Source organism: Lepidochelys olivacea (genome assembly GCF_965140295.1).
Source record: "Lepidochelys olivacea isolate rLepOli2 genome assembly, chromosome: 2".
Classification (NCBI taxonomy): domain Eukaryota; kingdom Metazoa; phylum Chordata; order Testudines; family Cheloniidae; genus Lepidochelys; species Lepidochelys olivacea.
The window spans coordinates 48,056,138-48,077,022 of NC_140412.1; the positions used below are offsets into that span (position 1 = coordinate 48,056,138).

General features: G+C 38.7%; 1 protein-coding gene across 3 annotated transcripts in view; it reads left to right on the forward strand.

The window, feature by feature from the left end:
- The window catches only part of MMP16 (matrix metallopeptidase 16), a 241,348-nt gene that overhangs the window by 32,958 nt on the left and 187,505 nt on the right, over window positions 1-20,885 (forward strand). The window contains exon 2 of one of the 3 annotated variants that reach the window (XM_084621484.1): window positions 12,584-12,697. The exons of the other annotated variants lie outside the window; for them this stretch is intronic. Within the exon in view, the coding sequence (XP_084477610.1) occupies window positions 12,641-12,697 (57 nt within the window). The 5' untranslated portion in view covers window positions 12,584-12,640. The remainder of the gene's footprint in view (window positions 1-12,583; window positions 12,698-20,885) is intronic. 3 annotated transcript variants of the gene reach the window in all.

Consider the following 20,885-nt stretch of genomic DNA (forward strand, 5'->3'; position numbering starts at 1 on the left):
CAAAAGCCTCAGTCCAAAAGACATGAGCTGATATCACAGCAACCTCAATACTTTTGATTATTAACCAAGAAATAACCATGTTTATGGTATGGAAGATGACCGTCTCTTCCAACTCAAAGAGTTGGACAAACATGAAATTCTAAAAATTATTTCTGCAGATGAATAAGGTGGGTTTTTGGCTCTGGTGAATCAGCATTTCTGTTAGGAAGAAGAGAATATTTGAATAAAGTCTCCTGATGAAATCCTAGTCCTACTGAAGTCAATAGGAGATTTTCCCTTGATTTCAGTAGAGGCAGGACTTCACACTCCATGTTCAAGCAGCTCTCTATGTTAGGCACCTGTGAATCTTGATCATAATGCTTTTGTGAATATGTTGAATGTATTGCTAACTGGCTCATGTGTTTTTGGAAGTCAGGTGTGTGGTATCAGAAATTCTTACAGCCTTAAAATACTAATCATACTAATATTTTCATACAATGACAGTCAACCTGTGGAACTCCTTGCCAGAGGATGTTGTGAAGGCCAAGTCTATAATTCAAAAAAGGGTTAAAAAAAGAACTAGATAAGTTCATAGATAGGTCCAGGCTGGGCAGGGATTGTGTCCCTAGCCTCTGTTTGTCAGTAGCTGGGAATGGGCAACAGGGGTTGGATTACTTGGTGATTACCTGTTCTGTTAATTCCCTGGCATTTGCCACTGTCAGAAAACAGGATACTGGGCTAGATGGACTTTCGGTCTGACCCAGTGTGACCGTTCTTATTTTCTTATGTAATATACCAATAAATAAAAAGTGATGTGCAGACAGTTAAAAAGTATAATTTAGTATTGAATTACAATGTTTTCTACTTTTTCTCCTTTGTTCTCTTCTGTTGTTATTTTCAGTCCAAATATTTGGAACAAGAACAAAGGATAGTAATAAAAGAAACATGAGGTTTGCACATCGTTAGTTTTCAATTAAAGTTTAATTAAGAGTTACTATAGGATTCAATTACTTTTTTATTTGTTCTAAAGCAGACATATTTTGGGCTCACTGTAAATTAAATAAATACATTCCTTTTCAAAAACACTCAAGTTACCTGTAAGATAAAGAGAAATTTCTGTTCAACATAATAGTTAAAAAACCAAATATCTAATTGTAGAGAACATTGTTTGGTGAATGTTTTCTCATCATGTATACACTTTCTGAAACAAAGAGCATTTCTGTAAGTCAGTATTTAAAAACTGTCAGTTCCTACTCAGATACAACTCTTATTTAATAAGAATGTTATACTGTTATATCTGCCACTTGCACCAGTGTACACAAGAAGATAATTTTGCCCTAATTGACTTCTATGGGATTTGGCCCAATGTCCTTAAATTTAAGAGTGAATTGAAAGAAAATACGCTAATTAACATTTAACCAACTGCATGATCTCATAGCTTTGCTGAAGCAGAAGACTGCAATCCATAATTTAAGAGTATGTAATGTAGTCTCTTTAGTTTTAGGCAATTAAAAACAAGGTTATTTAAGAAATACATTGCATATTAGTCAAGCTAGCCTTTAAAAACCCAGTGCATTTGGAATGTGGGAGAAAAAGTTTCTATTGTAAATCATGACTCAAAAAGGGGCACTTAGAATTTTTATTTTTATGTGCAGTGAACCTTGTCTCCTTTAAAAGCTGATTAGCTTAATCCTCGTCTGGAATTTTCTATCAGATTGAGTTGAATATTTGCATAAATAAAATTGAGAAAAGGAAGCATAGAATTACTCTCATATCTCATTTAAGCTTCTGTAAAGACTGTAGAATTATTCCTTGAGGAGGATGAGCACATGAGGCAAAAGTTGCTGTGGGGTCAATTTGAGGATTAACATACAAAGTTTAAATTTATGTTATTGGTATTTAGAATGGAAACAAAGTTTAGGCCACATTCTGTACCACTGAACAGCCCAATGTTCAGTTGTGGTGGCCTAGGTCGAAAATAGTTGTGGCAATGCACTTTGTAGCATTCTGTTTACCGATCGTTGTCATTATGATAAATATTCTTATTAGCTATTTCCTAAACAGAAGTGTTAAAGTTTAAATTAATCCACATATCTCAGTTACTCATCACGATTAAACCTGAAATGGATAAATGTAGACTAACTGCAAGAATATTGATCACTAAAAAATGCATTTGTAAAGGTTTGGCTTGAAATTCCTTAAAGCTAAATGGTGTAAAGAATATAAATGATAAAAGGATATTACAGCAGAAGTTCCCAAGCTCTGGTTCATGGACCACACTGGTAGTGTGTAGAGTAAAGAAGTATGGGCTGGATGAATGCACTATAAGGTGGGTAGAAAGTTGGCTAGATTGTCAGGCTCAACGGGTAGTGATCAATGGCTCCATGTCTAGTTGGCAGCCGGTGTCAAGTGGAGTGCCCCAGGGGTCGGTCCTGGGGCCGGTTTTGTTCAATATCTTCATAAATGATCTGGAGGATGGTGTGGATTGCACTCTCAGCAAATTTGCGGATGATACTAAACTAGGAGGAGTGGTAGATATGCTGGAGGGCAGGGATAGGATACAGAGGGACCTAGACAAATTGGAGGATTGGGCCAAAAGAAACCTGATGAGGTTCAATAAGGATAAGTGCAGGGTCCTGTACTTAGGACGGAAGAACCCAATGCACCGCTACAGACTAGGGACTGAATGGCTAGGCAGCGAAGGGCAACAAAAATGATTAGGGGTCTGGAACACATGACTTATGAGGAGAGGCTGAGGGAACTGGGATTGTTTAGTCTGCAGAAGAGAAGAATGAGGGGGGATTTGATAGCTGTTAATGATCATCAATTCAGAAGCCAGAGGTAATATGGGTAGCTGTCTTCTGTTTTTTCATTTTCTGCTTTGCCAGATATATCTGAAACTATTCTTCTTGCAGGACTTAACTTCTAGAAAGGCTTCTCTACGCTAAAATGCTGTATTGCTTTGACTTCACTAATATTGTTAAAGTGGTACAACCTTCTAGTATAGGCACAGTTATATAGGTATAAAGGTGCTTTATACCAGTATAGATATTCCTGTTTAGGAAGGGAAATAAGCTATATTAGTATAAGACACTTTTATACTGATTATCCATACCAGGGGCTGTACCAGAATAGCTGTTCTGATAGAAATGGCACAACCTCCTCCCCCGCCCCCCTCCACCGCCCCACTGAAATAGTTACCCTGACACAAAAGCTGTTGGCCTTGGGGTCTTCCCTGAGCACAATCTGCCAGTTGTGATGAAAAATGTGGTGCCCTGGAATAATCTGCAAAACATGTTAGTAAGATACCTAGGTTTTTATGTAAAGAAATATTTATTTCCTGTTGTGCAGAATTTGAGTGCAGAGTTGGCAATTGTTTGTTTCCATTCATGTGGTGTTTGCAGATCTTTGGTTTCATCTGAAAATATTTCTTCTTCATTCTGGGTTAGGGGGAAAGTCTAGATAATTTAGGGGCTGTTTGTAAATTGTTCCTCAATATATAGCCTCGTCCAGAAATATTGTTTGCAATTATTGTTGTTCTTGATAGTGTGTAAGTAGTAATAATATGATAATTAACTGTGTACTTAGCTTTTCAAATAGTTGTGTGCACATAAAGGAAACACTTTTTAAAAGAATTAGTCCAGCTCCCACTAGCGAAAGTACAACTTCTTCAGTGCAGATATCTGAGCCTGCCCTATTTGACCACTGACATCTGTGTGTGCAGTTGATGGAGTCTGACACTTCTGTGCACAGGTGATCACATTTACAAGTGGAAATCTCATATTGGAAAGTTATTTGTCTTTCAGCCCCTTGTGGATTGGGGGTTCAGTGTCCGGGGAACCTTGTTTGAGTTCTTTCTGTTCCTCACTCTCATTGTGGAGGGAGAACTTCTACTTGATTGGGGTGGCCACTTTGTCTCCATGAGACAGGGGGTTAGTTGATGAACGCCAAAGTAAAATGGTCAATATTTGTCAAATGCTGGATTTCAGTATTCCTTGGCCTCCTATTATAACAGTAGCAATTCTAATATTGCATGATAGATATTTGTGAATTCAAAATTCACAGCTCTCATTTTGGCAGGAGTATTTGAATTCTTTCTGTTTTTAAGGTGAATATGAATTTTGCAAAGCTTATTGGACTCACATCTTCCACTCAGTTGTGGATTGTTATAGCCCCGATTCAGGAAAGTACTGAAGCACGTGGTTAAAGTTTTGTCTCCAGAGGATTTAAGGAAAGGCTTAAAGCTCTGCAGGGCTTAAGTGCTTTGCTGAGATGGGGCTCATCAGTGCAGTTTGCACTCCATTTTTGTATCCGTGTGCTTTACCTCTAAAACGTTTGTTCCTTTTGTTGATTTCACAAACATCTTGTGATGAATTTATATGGTTTCATAAACTCTGATTTTCTCAAACATTTTTTTACATCACGGCTTATCAGCTAAAGTGGAGTTTAAAGGGAACATCTATTACTGTCTGCCTCACTCTGAATTGTGAATGCTGACAGCCCAGAATGAAAGATGTGCCTTACAAAACTGTTCCCTTTCATGGTAAGAAAGGTATATGAAAGGCTCAGTCCTGCAAACACTTAACTGTGGGCCATGATGCTTAGTACCATGTGCAAATATTGCACTGGTTAGTATAATAAATGCTTGCAGGTCTGTTGTGGTCCATATTATGATTACAACAACCTTAATGCAAAGTAGCTCCACTGACATACAAGAGTTGGGAGGAGCTCTCTGCATTAGGTGTTTTACAGAGAATGGAGCTAGTAAGTGAATATTAGCACTAATCATAGTGGGAGCTCACTCCTGGATACATTCTTCCTTTTGGCTTTTCTGATGGGGATGCAAGGAGCCTCCTACCCTTTTGTGCCCATATACTGAGCTGGGCATACTGTAGTCCTTGTGCTCTCCTGCTCCTATCTATTCCAAATACTGGTTCTCTCCCAAAATCTGGTGCAAGCTGGTTGCAGGGTGTGGTGGATAGCTCTTGTCAGGTTCCTTTGTCAGCACTGAGAAATAAATTAATCTCTCACTTTTCTATTCTAGTCTACATTGATTCTTATACAATACTTAACACAATATCCTTCAACAGTATGTTAAACTAACAGTGCAAACGTATTCCAATGATATCTCGGGAGAGAGACAGAGAAACAAGACAATCCAAGATGAAGCTTTAAAGGGGCCTTCTCTCTATTCCTGTATGGAAGTTCCTGTGGAGCAGATGTGACAGTCACACTGCAACCTGTCATCTCAGTGTGACTCTGACACCTCAGAGAGCAGCTTCAGACTGTCCCATCTGCTCCATGGTAGGCTCCCTTAGATGAAAGGCGAGAGAGATTCTCCTCAGAATTTTAGCTCGTTTGTTTTTCTTCTCTTCAGTCTCACTGCAGCTTGTGTTCACACTCCACTCTCTGCCCTCTTTTGCCCTCCAATCTTTACTCTCCCTGTGTTCCTCTCATTCTCTCCCTCCTTCCATTCCTTTTATCTTCTCCGGTCCAGTTTTCATTTCCCTTCTCTTTCTTTCCCACCTCCCAGCAAGGGCTGGGGCCACAATCTGTCCTTCCTGTGGCACTTCATGTAGAGTAGGGAAAGGGTTTTAGGGATGCTCAGTCCAGTGGACTTCTGGGATCCTGGGGGTTTAGTGTGAAGCAATTCAGCCCCCATCTCTGTGCCCTCCAGACATTGAGTCTAGAAGGAAAATGTGCGGGGAGCAATTATTATGGTGATTGGCACTATAGAAAAACCTTAGATAGGAAAGAAAATACAGGAAACTTTGCCCAAGAAGCAACGGCTCTCCTGGCAGAGAAGATGTTGGAATTGCCTTCTTCAGTCCTTTTGAACTCAGATCAAGAGGCAGCAGGACCCAAGTTCACACTTTTTGAAAATGTGATTTAGGGCCCTAGATAAGTGGCTGAAACAGAGAAAATGTGGGTTGCTTATTTTACAGTGATCATGCATTTGCTGGCTAATTATGGTTGGGTTTGGCTTGGCATTCTAGAAAACTAAACTATGAAATGTATAGGAAAAGATAATTTGTGAGTCATTGTAACACCAAGTAAGTCACCAGTTGTTCGAACGAAGGAAATGTGTTCCTGGTTCATTGCTAGTGGTGAGTTATGGAGCAGCCATACTTTATGAAGAGAAGTAGAACTCAGAGAGGCAGCCGTGAAAGTAGCTAAGGACTGTTAACTGGTTCATACTATAGCAATAATAGATGATCCACCATATATGTATACAATATGTTTTTTCCCCCATGCTTGTCTACACACTGGTATGGTGTATATATCCTACCACTTTTCTGAAATGAAATATTCTGCTACACATTAATAATCAAATTTGCTAGAATAGAATAACTCTCCTAGCCAAATAGAGCAGAAAGAGAATTCCTTGAATACATTCGTACCTCTCACTAGCGGTACTGCTCAGCTGTTGAAGATGATTGCTACATAAGAAGGGGAAGGGTGATATTTATGATTCTATAATTCTTACATTTCTCTTTTGGAAACAGTAGTTATAGAAAATAAATAATAAAAGGTTTTTATCAGAAAAATATAAAAATATATCTTTAATAATTACTTTATATTAATTCATAAGCATGGGAGGGCAGCATAGATGAGTTTTCTGAGTGCTGTGGTGAGTAGGTAAATGAGTGTAGGGGGATTAGAGGGAAAATTGCACAATAATTTTCTTTAACTCTTGCGAATTTTGAACAGAGCAAGCAAGATACATTTTGCTTTCTTTGAATTTTTTTAGGGTTGTTAATCTTCTGCAGAGTTTCTAAGGTTGGCAGAAGAAGATTTGTTCCAAAATCTTTGGGACCTTATGTGTATGTGATGTGAAGCCAAATAATTCCACATTACAGAAAATTTTGGGGGTATATTTTTCCTTTCAAAATAAAACCCTTAGAAATCACGCTTTTTGAAAAAGTGTTAAAAGCACACACAGCTCAGGGGATGACAAAGTGAATGTTGCCTATTGGACATCAATTCTGCCCTCTTGTAAATACTCATTACCAAACAGTCTAATTGCATGATCTCGCATGCAATGTGATGTACATTTTTCTTGGAACCTGAGATACACATGTGCAGTATCTTGTCATATTTTTCATCCTTTCACTAATTTCTTTGTTAGAATGGTGCAAAGTCCAATGTCTTTACTGACAGACGTTTATATCCAACAAGCTCCCTCCGCTCTCAGGTAAGCATTTTAACATTTGAAAGCTAGATTGTGCCACTCCAGGAGCAGTGCAAGGAAGGAATCAGGAATGAGAAGCATGACTCTTTTTGCTCCCTTGCTCTTGCTCCAGAGGTGTTAATATTACAATACTCAGATGCACTGGACATCACACAAATGGGTGTGTAGTCAAGGCACCATCTCCTCCCATCACTCCTCATCCACCTGCTATTGGGGAGGGAGTAACGGATGTATACTTAAACCTGTGGATCCTAGGGTTGAGCCAGGCTGCACATGAGTGTGTGTGGTGGGACTGCAGGCTCTTACTCCTGCATGAGTGTGCAGCCGGCCCTTGGTCAGTGGTAGGAGTGGTCCGAAATTTTCGGACAAAACAAAGTTTAGTTGGAAAATTTCAGTTTGTCAAGCCTGAAATGATTAGCCTGAAACACCTGTGTTCAGCAAATTTTTGGTGCATCCCGAATCCTGGTGGGCTGTGGTAGAGTCAGGTGCTTTTATGGTCTGTGGCTTGGGCAGACACATCAGGGGACAGATTCTGTACTGGGGACTCCAGTGCCTCTAGGGCCTGTGGCTCAGGGGCAGACCATATGGCAAGTCTTCCAGGGTTTCCGGGCCCCTTGCTGTGTAACCCAGGACCTGGAATCCCTTGGGAGACTCAGCTTGATCCCGGGCCGGAGCCTGGAAATCCTGGGCACCCTGACTCTAACCAGGGCTTGGCTCCTGGCTCCACAGCAGGGAGCTTGGAAGCCTTCAGAACCCCAACTCAAGTCAGGGCTTGCAGGCTAACTGCTGTAGAGCTGAGAAACATAAGTTCCTGGAATGGTGTCCCATGGTCTGTGGCTCCGAGATAGACTGGCCTGGGAGTTCGTTTTCTTTTCTCCCAGTTCAGGCTCTGAAATTATAAATCAGTTATTCACCCAGCTCTGGTCAGCAGCAGCCATACATATGCTTTTTAATTAGCAGCACAACCTTCTTTAGGTGTGTGTTCAAAGCTGCAAACGTAGGCCCCAGCAGCTGCAAAGTCAAGCTTCAGTCTCATATAGGGATCTGTAAGTGTGGGCTCTTATGCCCATGCATATGGGACCTTTACTGAATGAGGTTCCTACATTGAAAATATTTGCTAATACATTTGTACTCTTATTACATTTTGCCATATTTAATCAGTGTTACTGTACATAATAGAACCTAGAAGGGAATATGAGAAAGTCTCTGGTGATATCACTGAATATGGGGCTTGTGTTTTGGATAACATATTTTTACATTTATTTTGCTATGATATTGTCTATTTGAACCTCCTGGATTATAAATCCTAATATACTCTGACTAACCCATCTGAAATATCCTGAGTAATTATTTTTGGACTTGCGCAGTTTTTCACTTATAGTGGAATTGTACAGTTTCTCTCTGTTATATATGAGACAGCATTGCTCTGGCGTGTGGAATGTTTCATGTTTGTCAATGCAGTAAAGCTATGACTGAAATATTGGTTGCCACTGAAGAATTTTTGCAAACTTTAATCTCAGAGGTTCCATTAGGTTGCTTCTTTGCTAATTATATCTGGAAATGGAGGCACATCTCATTCCATTTCAATGGTAAATTGAATGAATGGGTTCAGGATTTTAATCATGGTACGAGAAAGTAACACATTCTGTTTTTATAGATAAAGGGATATTTTGGGTGCTAGTTGGGGCTGTATATCAAAATAAAGCAGGTACAAACACAATAACAATCTATTCAGCTGTTTGAGAACTGCTCATTAGCTCTTTGTATGGGTGGGAGGAAATGTGATGTAAAAATATTTAGGATCTGTCTTTAAAAGAATATTAAGCCTGTTTATTATTTTTAATAATAATAGGGCCAGATCCTGCAAAAACATAATACCAAGCATAGTGCTCGCTAACATGTGTGTCCCTTGAGAAGTTGGTTCCATGAGCAGGGATAGCCTGCACCATAGTATTTTAGTCCATTTCTTGAATTTCCGGCTTCCTGACAGTAGAAACAGTTGCAGTGAGAGAAAGACAAGAGATAGCAACTATAACACAAAGAACAAAGCTGAATTATATGTATGACTTGATTAATTCCTCCTGAACAGAAAAGATTTTCTAAAAATTAATGAAGCTGCTCTAGGCATCTTAATGGCATTTTGAAATCTGTTCTCCTATATGTATCACCTATTTAAGGAAACTTAAAGGGTGAAAATGTATTACTTCATTTTGCAGTTCTTATGAAGCCCTTACTTGAGCAAAACTCCCATTCATTTTAACAGGGTAAGTGGCAATTTTGCCTGAGTAAGGAAAGCATACTTTGGCTCATTATTTTACAGGAAAGAGTTTGCGGTAGACAATTGATCTGCTTCATGTTTAAATGAGAAAAAATGCTTTATTAAAATGCATTGGGCACTGCTTAACATTTTCTGTCCAGTTTCACCTGCTTTCAAATGTAAATTGCAAGCACTTTGATGAATGGATTGAAAGGTTGTCTAGCATCACCAGAGCTTTTGTTTCTGAATTATCTGCTGAAAAGCTATTTTGTAATTTCCTAAAAAGAAACTCAACAATTAATAAAAAACATATATTCCTTTTTCTTCTACGGAAATACTAGCTCCAGGGTCAAATTGTGCCCTTAGCTAACTAAAGTAAGTCAAAGTGTAAATCTATTATCAGTGTCATTACTCTGGATTTATACTGGTGTAACTCAGGGCAGAATTTAGTCCATACATGGTCAACTTGGAGAAGAGCATTCTGATACCTGTGAAGATGAGCTACCTAGGTGCCTTTAGAAGAAAAGGAGTACTTGTGGCACCTTAGAGACTAACCAATTTATTTGAGCATGAGCTTTCGTGAGCTACATCTGATGAAGTGAGCTGTAGCTCACGAAAGCTCATGCTCAAATAAATTGGTTAGTCTCTAAGGTGCCACAAGTACTCCTTTTCTTTTTGCGAATACAGACTAACACGGCTGTTACTCTGAAACCTGTCTAGGTGCCTTTATTGATATGACATGGGAATTGAGTACTTATTGGAAGAAAGACTGCACTAGATTCAAGTCCTAGTCAGATTAACCCCAGGCAAACCTGTCCCTGAGGTAAAAATTATCACTTGCAGTACATGCTTTTCCTAGACCTGGTGTTTTCATATCTAGATCTCATTATGTGGGGTAGGTTCCTTACAAAGTTCCTTACAGGTTCCTTAATTGTTCATTCTGGTTGTGGACTTTAGAGGGGCTAGGAAATCAAGGTCTTTTCTTGTCCATTAATAAGAGACATTGATTTGGTAGCTATACAGAGAGAAAATGATGAAAGGAATCCCCCTGCTACACTGCATTTGCCTTACTGTGACTTGGGATGCAGATTTTGTATTTGCTAAGGGACATGCTCAGAGTGTGAAGGAGCTTACAGCCAAATGTCCCTAAGGGAAAGCAGACTTCATACTGACTTTCTGGAATTCTGGGCAGTCCATTTCATTCTGTTAAGATTCTTGAAAAAATGCCGTACAAATATTTGATAGAAATGACAGAGAAATTGATCAAAATGACTATCACTTATCAGTAAAGGCCATGCAACACAAGACTTCCAGTACAGAAGCCCTTATGAGGCTCCCTTGGGAGGAGTAAAACTTAGACCTTTTACTGAGGTACATAAAGTCAGGGGACAGATTTAATTAATTCACCCTTAGAGAGTGATGGTTCTCATCTGATTTCAGAAATCTCTGAGTGAGAAATATTGGACAGCTCTGTGAGTGACTGGTGATATAATGATTTTAAATATTAATAAGTTCACAAAGCCCCTAGAAGAATCTACATTATTGACATTATGACTTCAATGGGAGTTGCGGGGTGCTCAGCAGTTTTAGCATATAAAGAGACCGGACACTTTTTTGGGAGCCTAACTTCAAGCACCTATTTAGAAAAAAATCTTAGGTGAACATATTTAAGAGAGGATTGGCCGGGTTCATGGGTGCATGGGTGTAGCAAGGAGGAATAAATGTCACACCTTCTGTGGTTGAATTTTGACCACTCTTCCTTCTGGAATTTCCAGGAGTACTGGACAAACTGCAGTCTCGAAACTACAAGATAGACTCTTGCTGCTGAGTGCTAGTGAAACCAAGGTCTTTGATTGAGTGGGTCCAGTCCATTTTTAACACAAATAACCAATGCCTCCCTGCAGGATTCCACAAAGTGGTTGTTGGGTCCTTGTGCCTCAGGAACCATGTGTTGTCATTGGCAGTCTCATTTCTCATCACTGAGTTTTGAACTTTCAGCTTTTGAGCCAGATGACTGAAGTGGTGGTGAACAGTGACAAAATATCTCTAGCGTCCCCGATCCCTACTAGTCTGCTTTAGGCATGGCCATGAGAGAGACATCTGGTGTTATCTTGTCCGGTTAGCTTCTCTGGTGATATAGACCAGCTCTCCCACATTGATTCTATTATCATCTGTCAACATTCTTTGATACACTTGCCCATGAGATAACACAATTCACCTGTGAACTCTCGCAGTAATGGATGGGGTTGTTCTTCATTATCTCCATTCCTTTGAGAGAGGAAGAGAGAGATGGCTGCTAGAGAAAAGATGTTATGGGTTTCAGTGCATCAATAAGAAGGAATTCAAATATTTGGTATTATTAGACTCTGATGGTGCAGTCTCTCCTTTTCTGGTGCCTGTTTGAGATAGAGGTTCTCTTCTCTCCCTCTCGCTCACTTTCTTCCTCCAATAGTGGATTTCATTTGTGGTACTTCTGTTAACAGATTTTCATAGGAAACTAGGCAGGGATTGGTGGGTTGGGGGCGGGAGGGGAAAGCAGAAAGGGAAGGGAGTAGGTAGGTAGGCAGGCAGGCAGGGAAAAGGCACTCCACTGGAAGATCTTCTGTTTTGGAGATTACATCTCTTCTCAGTTTGCCCTGGCCTGGGGTTGATGACCTTCAAAGTCCATCAATGCTCTCACCTTTTTGTTAATGGAAAGCTGATTGTGAAGGAATGCTGTATTCATAGGAACAGATTGAGTAACTTGCAGTTGTCTGGACTATTCCATTGTATTAAATAGAAATAATTCTGGAGATTGGTTTTGATGCAGCCAGTAGTTGACAGCATGTCGTTTACATTGATTTTAATTGTGTTTTAATTAGGTAAATGCACTCAGAAGCTTAGGCAATGGCTGTATGCTATAAACAAGACACAAAATAAAATGTTCTAGGAGCTTCCACTCATCAGGCTGGTTGACAAATATCAGTTTTAGGTTTTATGGAAAAACAATATATACTTATGACAAAAAGAGAACTTTGGAGATACCTCAAAATACACTTTGTATCGACATGCAGGCAGCATGTTGTACATTAAATCCATTATTTCCATCCCACCTTGTGAGTATATCATGAGGTTGCTCATGGTGAAATCACTTAATCATTTGTTTTATAACTTAGAATGACTGAGAGCAGAAGGCCTTATTACATCAGATAAAGTGTTGCTATGTACACCAGATGCCATGCCAATACAAGATACAGAATCTATTGGGACATCCTTCCATATGGTCTGTGGTAAGCTAAACTGATGCTGATGCCCACTGTATTTTGCATTTCTTTGTGAGTGAATGTAAATGTTAAACCTGAGTGATCATTTATTACAGATTTACAATTTATTGCCTTTTTAGATGGCCAGATTAGCTATTGATTTTGGTTAATTCTCTTATTAAGATATTCCATACTATTCTTTCTTATATCTCCCTTACATTCTAAAATATATGTGTATTTTAGCTGCAGAAAATAGCAGTCTTTTCTAAACAGTGTGTTTTTATTCCACGCTGATTATGTTTTGAGTTTTTATGTTCAATTGTTACTGTACATTTCATTTTCTCTGTCTTTCTTGAAAAGCTTGTTCTAGTACCATATAAATGACTGCAGCTGGAGAATTTAATTTAATTCTCTTGGATAGCTCTTCCCTGTTTGATTGTTTGAGGCTTCCAGAATTAACTGTTCATGTTTATTTTTGATTGTTCAGAATCTGATTACTAAAGAGGATTTTAAAAATTCTAAATTATGGGGAGTCAAAAATAGTTTGCTGTAGAATGTCCTTGGCTTTGCTATGCTTACCTTTTTATTTTCTTATAATTGTACTAGTTTGACCACATTGTCAAAAAGTTGTGATGACTTATCCAGCTCAGATAGTTTAGAGTTTTAAATGTCTTCCTGTTTTCTCTAAAACCTGTCTTTCATTCCCTCTGCAATGGCTGATGTAGGTGGAGAAAGTTATTTCATTAACCATGTTGCTATAAAAAAAATCTTTGTGCTTTGCTTGCTTTCATTCATCTCATCAAAAATGACGAGTACTCTACTTTGTTATATATGCCAGGTCTACTGAGATTTCAAGGGGATGAGGGGAAGAGAAGGTTTGTAAATGACTCCCACAACATCATTAATGTTCTAACCAGCAATTTCCCCCTGCCCCTCAGTTATTTATCTACAGCTTATTATTTTAAAGTTAAATATAATTGCCAAGTTTAGAAGAGTGCATTTTTGGTGTCATTTCTCACAAGTGGAGTGAATTTTTTTGGCTGGGAGAAGAGAGGTTATTTCCTCCAGGGTGGATATGAGTTTTGACAACTTCTCCCTTCCAGTGCTCTCATTTGGCCACATGCAGAAGGAAAATAGCCTGACCAAAGTATGCCTACTGAAATCAGACAACTTACTTGTTAGTGAAGAGATGACATTTATATCTTGATTCCAAAGGTCCGGGAAAGGTTTTGCCTTCTCTCCTTACAAAGACTTGGGCATCTTTTCTTTTTCATAATGTACACAGCCATCCCACTGTTACCTGATATCCTTGTTGTAAAAATTAAAAAACACTCACTATGGATTCCTAGTTTTTCTTTTTAGTTCCATTTCATATTCTCTATTTTTTCTTCTATGTCTTTGTGCATGTTTCTTTACTCTTGTCCCAGTGTCCACACTATAAGGTGCCATCCTGCAGTATGCCTTCATACTTATCCTGTGCCACCCATGTGTCCAACCGTCCTACCTTCAGTTTCCCACTGATTCTCCACACTTACTTCCCATTGTGCTCTGTTCCCTCCATTCTGTCCTTTCCATTGTGCCCCACCTGACAAGCAACCTCATTCTCTTTCACCTTTACAAAAGTATTCCCAGCTGAGAGAGTTCTGTTAACCTCAAAAATGAGAATTTGGGTTGTTGGTTCTTCAGTATTTGGTGTCCTTCTTGTTCCAGTTGACTCTAGGGATAACCGATGAAACAGGTTTCAAAGTACAACAGAGAAAAGGCTAAGAAAAGTAAGCCCATTATAGGGAGGGATAGCAAAATATACTTCACTGGTGAATTAGAACACTGTTATGAAATTAAAACATGGAACATGCAAACTTCCACTGAGGTGAATTTACAGTGGAAAAACTCCATTGTGGTAAACTGTACTGTTTTAGAAATAAATGGAAACATGCTTTTCTAAACATTTTCCAGGCCTATTATAGCATTAGAGAACCAGCCCTGCTTATCCCAGAACTCATCAGCTAAAGGCAGCTGTATTTGAACCTCTGACCTTAATTTTACTTGACTAGGCTAAACTGTGGCTGATGAGCTACTGAAGAAGTTTAATCCCACAGTCCCAGGTTGCTAAAGCTATTACTGTAGGATTTACCATTTGAAAAATATATTTTTCTATCTGTATCTGATTGCTGAGTCAAATACATACAGTTTAGAGATATACAGAAATTCTGTAAATGTGGTTAACTGCTTCACCAGGACAAATGAAACAGAGTCTGGGTCAGCTTCAGTTTCCTGGTAGAACAGCTAAATTACAGGGAAGATTTTATGTATGCAGTAGGGCTGTCAAACGATTAAAAATTAATCATGATTAATCGCACAATTAATCATGCTTTTAGACAACAATAGAAAACCATTTATTTTAAATATTTTTGGCTGTTTACTACATTTTCAAATATATTAATTTCAATTACAACACAGAATACAAAGTGCACGGTGTTCACTTTATATTTATTTTTGATTACAAATATTTGCATTGTAAAAACCAAAAAACAAAAATTTTTCCATTCACCTCATGCAAATACTGTAGTGTAATCTCTTTATCGTGAAAGTTGAACTTAGAAATGATATAATTATGTACAAAAAAACCTGAATTCACAAATAAAACAATGTAAAATTTTAGAGCCCACAAGTCCACTCAGTCCTACTTCTTGGTCAGCCAATCACTCAGACAAACAAGGTTGGTTACAATTTGCAGGAGATAATGCTGCCTGCTTCTTGTTTACAATGTCACCTGAAAGTGAGAACAGGCATTCACAAGGCACTGTTGTAGCTGGCGTTGCAAGATATTTACATGCCAGATGCGGTAAAGATTCATATGTCCCTTCATGCTTCAACCACCTTTCCAGAAAACATGCGTCCATGCTGATGATGGGTTCTGCTTGATAACGATCCAAAGCAGTGCGGACTGATGCATGTTCATTTTCATCATCTGAGTCAGATGCCACCAGCAGAAGGTTCATTTTCTTTTTTGATGGTTTGGGTTCTGTAATTTTTGCATCAGAGTGTTGCTCTTTTAAGACTTCTAAAAGTATGCTCCATACCTTGTCCCTCTCAGATTTTGGACGACACTTCAGATTCTTAAACCTTGGGTCGAGTGCTTTAGCTATTTTTAGAAATCTCACATTGGTACCCTCTTCGCGTTTTGTCAAATCTGCTGTGAAAGTGTTCTTAAAATGAATATGTGCTGGGTCATCATCGGAGACTGCTATAATATGACATAGATGCAGAATGCAGGTAAAACAGAAGAGGAGACATACAATTCTCCCCCCAAGGAGTACAGTCAAATATTTAATTGACGCATTATTTTTCTAATGAGCATCATCAGCATGGAAGCATGTCCTCTGGAATGGTGGCCGAAACATGGAAGGGGCATACAAATGTGTAGCATATATGGCATGTAAATACCTTGCAATGCCGGCTACAAAAGTGCCATATGAACGCCTGTTCTCACTTTCAGGTGACATTGTAAATAAGAAGCAGGCAGCGATATGTCCTGTCAATGTAAACAAACTTGTTTGTCTTAGCAATTGGCAGAATAAGACGCTGGACTGAGTGGACTTGCAGGCTCTAAAGTTTTACACAGTTTTGTTTCTGAGTGCAGTTATGTAATACAAAAAATCTTCATTTTACACTTTCATGATAAAGAGATTGCACTTCAGTACTTGTATGAGGTGAATTGAAAAATACTATTTCTTTTGTTTATCATTTTTACAGTGCATATATTTGTAATAAAATGTAGAAAAACATTCAAAAATATTTAATAAATTTCAATTGGTATTCTATTGTTATATGTACGGTTAATCGTGATTAATTTTTTTGAGTTAATCGCGTGAGTTAACTGCGATTAATTGACAGCCCTAGTATGTAGCCATGTTGGTCCCAGGATGTTAGAGAGACAAGGTCCGTCAGGCATTATCTTTCATTGGACCAACTTCTGTTGGAGGGAGAGACAAGCTGTAGAGAGTTCTTCGTAGCTCATAAGCTTGTGTCTCTCACAAAGGGAAATTTTATTCCATTTCTGAACATTATACTTTTTTTTATACAAACTCTACTTGAAAAATAAATATTACCACACTGGACAAGCACCAAAAATTCAGAAGTCATTTGAAAGGCATCTTTATCTTTAAAGATAAAGAGAATATCTCTTTAAAGATAAAGAGAATACGATAAGAGAATATGGAGTAAATTAGCACTTCCTGGGTTTGTCCTCAAGGCCATTCCCTTCCCCTCATTCAAATCTCTCCAGAAGACCCACCTCTATTGTGACTCCTACAACTATAAGATTGTGATTATAAGAGAACTTGAGATTGTCTGTATGTGTCATATAATAAAAAAAAACCAGCCAACATTGTGTTACTAAAATTTTATATTATCAGGATGTAGCCAGTCACCACTTTGGCCTCCATGTTTGTTTGCTGTCCCCCTGTCTCCTACCTTTCGTCTATCTCTTTGGAATATGGGCTCTCTGGGGAAGGGACTGTGCCTTCTTTGTGTTTGTACAACACCTAGAGCATTGTGGGAACTCCTGTAAATCAATAATAATTTAGGGTCAGAATCCTAGCTGGTGTAAATGTTCATAGCTACATTGTCTTCAAGGGAGCTACTACAGTTCATACAAGTTGAGCCTCTGGCACCTAGTATTTCTCCAGAAATAAAATATTGTAGTTGACAAGTTAAATCTGACCTGCCTTTTAAATGTTGTCTTCTGTTGGGGTAAATTCTTCAGATTACCATTGTTTAAACCTGTTTTTTTCAGCCTATGTTGTTGTGGGCTTTTTTTAAAAAGCCACTATTTTTGTGGCTCTCTCCAAAATATTTTAGTCCCTCTCTTAGCTATGCAGGAACAGTTAAAAAGCAATCACTATTTCAAGAGCTAAGGTGATATTAATCAATGATGCTAGTGCACAAACAAAGATGTATTGGAAAGTCAAGGAACTGTACAAGCTGAAGTTATTCTTGTTGTTAAACAAATACAAACATGTAAGTTTCAACTCCATTCAAGACACAAGAAGATAAGTCAATGTTTTCCTGACAGAAGGGTGCAGCTCTCATTCTCCACATAGTGTCCGTGCTACCTGAACACATGTTGTTGTGCGACCTTCCATTCTTCCTTCAAATCTCTTCTCAATGCCCATTTCCTTCCACAGATTCCTTACAGGGACTATCTTTTCCATGGCAACATAATCAAATATAAGGCTGGGAATTTTCAAATGGGCCTAAGGAATTAGAAGCCCATCTCCCATTGACTCTCACTGGGCACTTAACTCTCTAGTGCCCTTTGGAAGTCCTAGCCTAAATTAATTAAAACGGATAAAGGAGATAATACTTGCAATCTTACACATATCCAAGAAGAATCTTAAACAAACCACATGTCCCTAGTTCAGCACTTCTGTCTGGTGGGTCCAAAGCGTAGCTTTCATGAGGGCAACCAGTTGAGGGCTCATCAACCCACTCAACCATCCACTCAACATAGGACTTCTGTTTGTTTTTTGAAGAGAGCTAATTTTCAATTCCTCTCTCCTTCTACATCAGCTCCAAGATGCTTATTGCAGTCCTAGGTCTATGCAGGAAACTCCACAGAATCTGCACAAGGAGGGAGAGAGAGAGGGACCAGGAGTGTTTAGAGATGGGAGGGAGTCCAATTGAGGGAGTCCCTGTCCCTGCCCAGGCAGGATTGTGCCTTATAGTGCATTTTTCTAGTAGTTTGGCCAACCTGCTTCTGTACCCTTCCTCAGATTGGCACAGGAGCATTCCTCTGAAGTAGGTTCAGCTCTCTTTTGTGTTCCTTTAATTTAGGGCTAACTGTCCGCAGGACTAGCTGGCCCATTGCACACTCAAATGTTGCAGTCCTCTGGCCAGTATAGCCATGTAAATGCTCACCAGGATTTGATCCATAAAAAGTTACGTTAGTCACCATGGAGCAATCTATGTTCTTTCATTTTGATTCCCCTTTTTTATTGGGGAAGTAAATTTTAACACCACCTAACCGTGTTTGCAGTGTTTAATCATACAAATAAATTCCTGCACCCTTCCCCAGCTCTTCCATCTCTCTGTAAAAGAGCTGATGAATGTGACTTTTTTGAAATGGCCTTTTAAAAAACTGATTACATTTCAACTTTAACTTTGTGTTATACTTTTACTTTTCCCAAACTTCTTTTCTAATATGTCCATCTTTGCCTGGTGGCTTAGGATGGGAGCACTGGAAGGAGAGACAGAGCTCAGGGTAAAGGTAGGTACAGAAAGCAACATATATCTCTGTTGAAAATGAAAAATGCTTCAGTCTTGACTGGGCATGACTATGATACTGAACTGCTGAGGGCCCTCTTCAATTTTGAAGAGAGAAATTGAATAAAATACTTTGGTTCATGTACTGCTCTCTATAGTAGCACACGGATTGAAGGCTGTATGGGATGTTTGCAAGGGTAATAGAACAGTACTGTCCATTAACTGTACTAGTTACTATAATATGAGAAATGTAATTGTCCATTATGTTTATCTCCTTTGTGAGCTTGAAACATCACATGTAGAGGAGGAGTTAAAACTGAGCACCACAGGAGAAAAGCTATAGGACTTAAGAGTGATCTCAAAGCAAACAGGGACATAAGATTTCAGTGGTGTTAGGGAATTCAGGCAGGCAAGCATTATTCATATAGCATGACTAGCATACACTGTAGTTCATGAAAAAGAACAGGTGTCTGGCTTGGATAACTTGTAGTCTAAGAGTAAAAGTCCCTCCTCCCACATTAAATGCAAATACTGGGGTTTCGTACTGTGCAAGATGGAATTTAACCTACAGTTCTGTGAGCAGGTCAAGGGCTCTCTATGGCCACTGCTGTAGTCTGGAATTGCTGTTAAGGAGTCAGTCAGTTACTTGTTTTGTGTGATCACCAGTCATGTAGTCCCTTCCCAGCATTGCCCCCGCCTATTTGTGGCTAGCATGGAGTCCCTTTCTGTAGCGTGGAGCCTCTCTCTCTGCCTACACAAACAACTCCACCATGAAGCTTCAATGCAATGGATTTCCCTCTAAAGGCATCATGGGTACAAAAAGTACAGTTCAGTTAACAAGCATAGAATGTTAAACAGTCATTGTAGTTGACATGATTTTTTTAAAGAATCTAAGATTTGTGCAAAGGAGAGGAGTTTTGTTCTTTACCCTTAAGCAAGCATGAAACTTGAGGCCTCTATTTGCCCCAGAGCAACCATAATTGAAGAGTAGCAGGGTGACCTATGTATTCATACATGAAACTACAAAGAATACCTTTCACATCCCTCTTGGATACCTTGGTATGTCCCACACTTGACACTGTTTGTGAAGCATGGCAAATTATAGGATCATTTTGTTTTCATATGTATTTTTATCATGCTTTGTGTTGTGTAATTTGGTTTTTGGGTCAGGGCTTATACAGTTTAGAAATCTAGTAAAGAAGCACAGAAGTGTTTACTTCCTCCAGTCTTCCGGAATTGAAAATTTTTATCTTAGGGAATATCAGAGAAGGATGCTTTTTACAAATCACTAAATAAAAGCATCTCAAGTGCTTTGGAAAATTTAATTTAGAATAATTAATACATCTTTGTGAGATAGCCTTGGAAAACTGTGACAAAAATTGTCCAGTTCAGGTACAAAATATGCTTGGTTCTTCCTACGATACTTTTCCCTGGATGATTGATGATCATGGGAAAACTATTATATTTTACTTCTTTATCAAAAATAATAAAAAAATGAGTAGCAATTTTCATAACTAGAATTATTCCCATTTTATAATTGGTAAACTGAGCTCAGTGTTTGATTTCTCTAAGGTCATATATAAAATATAAGGCAGAGTCAGCAGGTGTTCTAGTCTTCAAGACTGTGATCTAGCCCATTAAACATATGGGCCTGAATCTGGATTCATATGGCTATAATTCTGCAGTCAATGGCATAACAACTATGTAAAAATGATGCAACACAGTGGACAATTAGGCCCATCTCCTCTATTTCAATATGTTTTTAAAGGGTCTTCTTTGGAAACAGAGTGCATTTGGCTTTTGTTTAATCTAAATTCTTTGATAAGTAGTAATCCGACATTGAAGGAACTGTTGCATTTGTGGTATGTACACAGTACAATCTTTCAAGCTGGCATTTCTCTATAGTGAACCACCATAATCTGGAAAATTTGAACACAGCAGTGTCTTC